This window comes from Pinus tabuliformis, chromosome 1_2 (assembly GCF_031772625.1).
Source record: "Pinus tabuliformis cultivar Carrire ecotype Pingquan chromosome 1_2, CPIR1, whole genome shotgun sequence".
Classification (NCBI taxonomy): Eukaryota; Viridiplantae; Streptophyta; class Pinopsida; order Pinales; family Pinaceae; genus Pinus; species Pinus tabuliformis.
Window position 1 is genome coordinate 471457275 of NC_142298.1, and position 4905 is coordinate 471462179.

The window sequence follows — 4905 nt, forward strand, 5'->3', positions numbered from 1 at the left end:
TTATTTTAGAAGGCAGAGAGAGCATTCTCTGCACCAACAACCATCAAACCAGAGTTATTAGAGAGATGTTTGATGAAGGCATCCTTAGAAGCTGGACGGTGGTATAATTTCAGACGATGTCCATTCACTAGGAAGGAAGTACGAGTTTCATCTATTGTAACCAATCTGACTATTCCAAACATAGTGTCCACTTCATAGGTTCCCATCCAACGATTGCGAAGCTTCCCTTTAAAATCCTTGAATTGGGAGTCATAGAGCAATGCCCAATCTCTTGTATGAAACACCTTGTTCTTGATAAATTTATCGTGTCACTTCATTCTCTGTTGTTGAATAGTAGTATTTTTCTGAACAACCACTGAATGGATCTCATCTAACTCATTGAGTTGTTCTAGCCGGTGTTTTTAGGCCTCTAATAAGTCTAATCCTAATTCCAAAGTTTCTCTGAGCATGCTGATCTCAAATTCTACTAGGAACAAGGGGGATTTCCCATAGACTAACTCAAATGGTGAAAACTCGGTTGTATTCCTCCATGTTGTCCTATACACCCAAAGAGCTTCCGGAAGTTTCTAAGACCAATCCTGGCAATGACTTGCTACAATTTTTGTCAAGATATTTTCCAAAACCTTGTTTGTACTTTCTACTTGTCCATTCACCTAGGGATGGTAAGGAGTTTTCACTCTGTGTTTAATCTCATATTTCTGCATAAGCCTTCCTATCATGTGGGATGTGAACTATGCTTCCCCATCTAAAACAATCTCCCTTGGAGTACCATATCGATCAAAAATCTCTTCAAAAAAAAAAATCTGCGACCACCTGCTATGTTTCTCTTGCAACAGCTCTAGCTTCCACCCACTTAGTCACATAATTAGTGCAGACCAGAATGTGAACCTTTTGGTGAGAAGGTGGGTTGAAGGGTCCAACGAAGTCAATGGCCCACTTCTAAAAAGGTTCTAGGACTATCTGGGTCTGTAGTAGTATCTATTTTGATTTCCCAAGTTGTCCCATCCATTGACAACTGTCACATCTTCGGACATAATCTCAGGCATCACAAATGATAGAAGGCCAGTAGTATCCCATCTGCAACACCTTGTGGCTTGTTTTTTTATCTGCAAAATTTCCTCCATAAGGGCCATCATGGGTAGCCTTCAGTACCTCATAGATGTCATCCTTTGATACACAACGTCGAATCTACTGATCAACCCCTGTATGAAAGAGGTACCCTGCGATCCATAAATATCAGGTACTATGATGAATAATTTTCCACTGATCCCTGTATGACAAATGACGAGGTACCTTCCCTGTTTCAAGATAGTTAGCAATATCTGCATACCACAAAGTGTTAGCAAAAATTCAAAAAATATTCTCATCTGGAAAACTATCTTCGATAGGTGTACCCTCAACATTATTTTCTAGCCTAGACAGAAAATCAATAACCACATTGTCCTTCCCTAGTTTACCTACTATGGTAATATCAAAATCTTGAAGTAACAAAAGCCATCTTGTAATACGACGAGGAGTACTAGGTTTATTCATCAGATACTTGATTGTTGCATCATCAATATGCACAAAGGTGGGGTACCTGGTAATATAATGCCAGAACTTGTTGATGGCGTAGATGATAGCGAGGAATTCTTTTTCAGTCACTGTGTAGTACAAGTCAGCAGAACTCAGCAGGAGCCAAGTTCTTACTAACATAGTAGACTGCATATGGTACCTTATCCACTTGCTGTCCCAAGAATGCCCCAATTGCTGTCTGAGAAGCATCAGCATGAATATGGAATGGTTATGTCCAGTCCAACCTTCTAAGGATCAGGGCGCTATAGACAAGTTCCTTGATCTTCGCAAAGGTCGCATCACTGCTATCTGTCCACACAAAATCTGCATCTTTTGTTAGCAATTGAAAAAGTTGATGGGCTATTTTAGAAAACTTGTCTATAAAGTGCCTGTAATAACTAGCACAACCAATAAAGCTATGTACCTATGTGGGTGTTTTAGGTATCAGGAAGTGCAATATTACCTTTATCTTAGCTGGATCCATTCGAATTCCAGCAGTTGAAAGTAAATGTCCCAAAACTATTCCTTCCTCCATCATCATGTGGCATTTTACCGTACTCAAAGAGACATGCACCTGCTTGCATCTTTCAAGTACTTTTTTCAGATTTTCCAACCCCTCCTCAAATGAATCCCCATATGGAGTGAAATCATCCATATAAATCTCAACACTGTCATCTACCAGATCAGAGAAAATCCCCAAAATTGCCCTTTGGAATGTTGCAGGTGCATTACAAAGACCAAATGGAAGGACCTGGTATGCGAAAGTTCCCCAAGGACATGTGAAAGTGGTTTTATCCTGATCTTCGGGGGTTATTTGGATCTGGTTGTACCCACTAAATCTGTCCAGGAAGGAGAAGAACTTTTTCCCAGCCAAAGTATCCAAGACTTAGTTAATGAATGGTAACGGAAAATGGTCTTTCTGTGTTGCCTTATTTAATTCTTTGTAATCCACACATATCCTCCATTTACCATTTTTCTTAGGAACCATCACCAATGGGGAAACCCATTGGCTATCCGAAATGGGGTAGATAAATCCCACATCCAATAGCTTTTGAAGTTCTTCCTTGACAATGTTTTTCAAAGCAGGGTTCATCCTTCTCTGAGGTTGTCTCACAGGATGACAGTCCTCTTTGATGTATATATGATGGGTGCATAAATTGGCAGGAATCCCTTTCATGTTTGTGTAATCCCAGGTGAACGCTTCTTTGTGTTCTTGAAGAACATCCAAGAGTTGTTTCGTCTGGGATTCTGACAGATCTAGATTAATATTCAGGGTCTTCCTTAGCTCTATTTCCACCGAAATGTTGTCATGGGACGCAGTTGTAGGTAGCTCATTGAATCCATTGGTTGTTCCAATATTTTCCTGTGTTTCATAGCTCAAGACGGACTCTAGGATTCACTGATTTGAATCTGAAATATAATAGGGATCACTAATAAAAGTAGTAATTGTGTCATCTTCTGTTTCTATTTTCAACTGAAGGGCCTATCCAATAGTAAGGACTGGTCTTAATTCCTCATTTTTAGATTCAGATTCTTCCTTTGGTAAAGGTTTCTTGTGGACCGATGGTTTCGTTGATGGACTAGGTTCTGCAGGAGGATATAACACTAAATTCTTAGTAATCTATCCATTCGAGATAACCATATGTCCAGAACGACACCCAATATAAGTGTTTGCAGTTTCCAGCCATGGTCTTCCTAGAATCAGGGGATGGCCACCAGCTGGGGATTGTGTTTGCAGTACTAGGAAATCCACAGGGTAGTGCCATGAATCAACCGAGATTGTGATATCTTCTAACTTCCCCACCAGTTTAACTGTAGATCGATCTGCCAGCTCTAACACAGTAGGTGTATGTTTCAGGTTTCGAAGACCCAATGCCTGCATGGTTTCAGTAGTAATGACATTTATGGCAGCACCCAAATCTACCAGCACGTTTGGAATTTCTACTCCATTAATTTGCACGGTTAAAATTGGGTTCCCAGGATCCCCATATTTCACAGGCATGACCTTCCCCATCATAAAATCTGATAGCTTTCCCATCACATGAATGGTGAGTGGGTCCCTTGATTTCTTTTTAGGCTTCTTAGCACAATATTCCCTGAGATTTTTTTCATATATAGGTACGTCCCTCATAGCTTGCAACAGGGGGATCTTAACAAACAAATTTTGTAACTCCCCTAACAAATCAAACTCAGCTTGAGGGATCTATTTACTCAAAGCCAATCTTTCTGGATAGGGAAGTTCAGCTTGGTGTTTTTAATTAATTAGCGGCTGAGGAGGTGTCTGATTTTTACTAAATTGGTTCGATTCCTCTTCAACTATTTCTAGTTCCTTTACCTCATTGCCAACTTGTTCAGTGATAACAGGTGAGGGTTGAGAATCTACTACCCGCCTAGATATTAAATTCATCTCATAAAACTCTATGGTAGAGATATTGTATGAAGGTAGGTTGAGGGTGTTAGCCTCATGTTGCGACAGGTGTTCATTTTTCATGATTGACATTTTTACATGCCAAATATGTCATACTTTGCATGCTGCAGTGTTCCATATTTCCAAAAAAAAAGGGGTTAAAGAAGACACTGTGAAAGTGTGCCAATCCAAATGCCACTGCTGAATTCCAATTTTGATGACTCAACCATTTTGTTTTATAAAAGGGAGGGCCAAAAAGCTTAAACTTGGTGTCCCTAGGTTCCAATTTCTTGTTTTAGAATATAGAGAATGATATCTGTCCAAACAGTTTAATCTTGGCAGATTTGTAGATAGGTAGAGAATCAAAAGAGCCCAACTGTTTAATCTGGGCCCTTGGTAGAAATAAGTGTAGACTTAGATAGGATAAAAGAAAAAAATTTGTAAAGTTGGGTCTGCAAGTCTAAGTGCACCCAAATCAAAGAGAAGAAAAAATGTTAGGATGGTAGGCTGGGTAGGTAGTTTTTTGAGGTTGCAGAATGATGATTCATGATCAATTTTGTGTTTCTAAGTGTTATATCTTTTCAGATCATAGTCATGATGCAGTTTTCATCTGGAGGAAGTCAAGCTACACATAACTAACTCCCCTGTTCATTCTTATTCCCCAAATCACTCACTAATTTTCCCAAAAGAGGTCAAGATCTACTTGATGCCTCTTAAGTCATCATTTTCCACATCATTGGCCTTGGTGAAGATCTGCTTCACTCAAGGATTTCCATTCTTCTGTTACAAAGTCCTATTCCCCCAAAAATGGCCTAAGGTTCCTTACCTTAGCATTTTCTCATCATCTCCATATTAACTATTGACTATATCATATAGCCCCCTATCTATTTCCCTCTCCCCTACTAAATCTATACTAAATAACTCCCCTATATATATACCCCACC

The 4905-nt window shown here is 39.5% G+C and overlaps 1 protein-coding gene across 1 annotated transcript; it reads right to left on the reverse strand.

Moving 5' to 3' along the window:
• Positions 1 to 3175: 3175 nt before the first annotated feature.
• LOC149206394 (uncharacterized) lies at positions 3176 to 3568 on the reverse strand. Its single transcript, XM_089397682.1, has one exon. The coding sequence runs from the start codon at positions 3566 to 3568 to the stop codon at positions 3176 to 3178; it is 393 nt and encodes a 130-aa protein (XP_089253808.1).
• Between the last annotated feature and the right edge of the window lie 1337 nt (positions 3569 to 4905).

Coding starts and splice junctions, on each gene's coding strand:
- LOC149206394 (XM_089397682.1), bottom strand. CDS start 3,568: ATGGGGAAGGTCATGCCTGTGAAATATGGGGATCCTGGGAACCCAATT.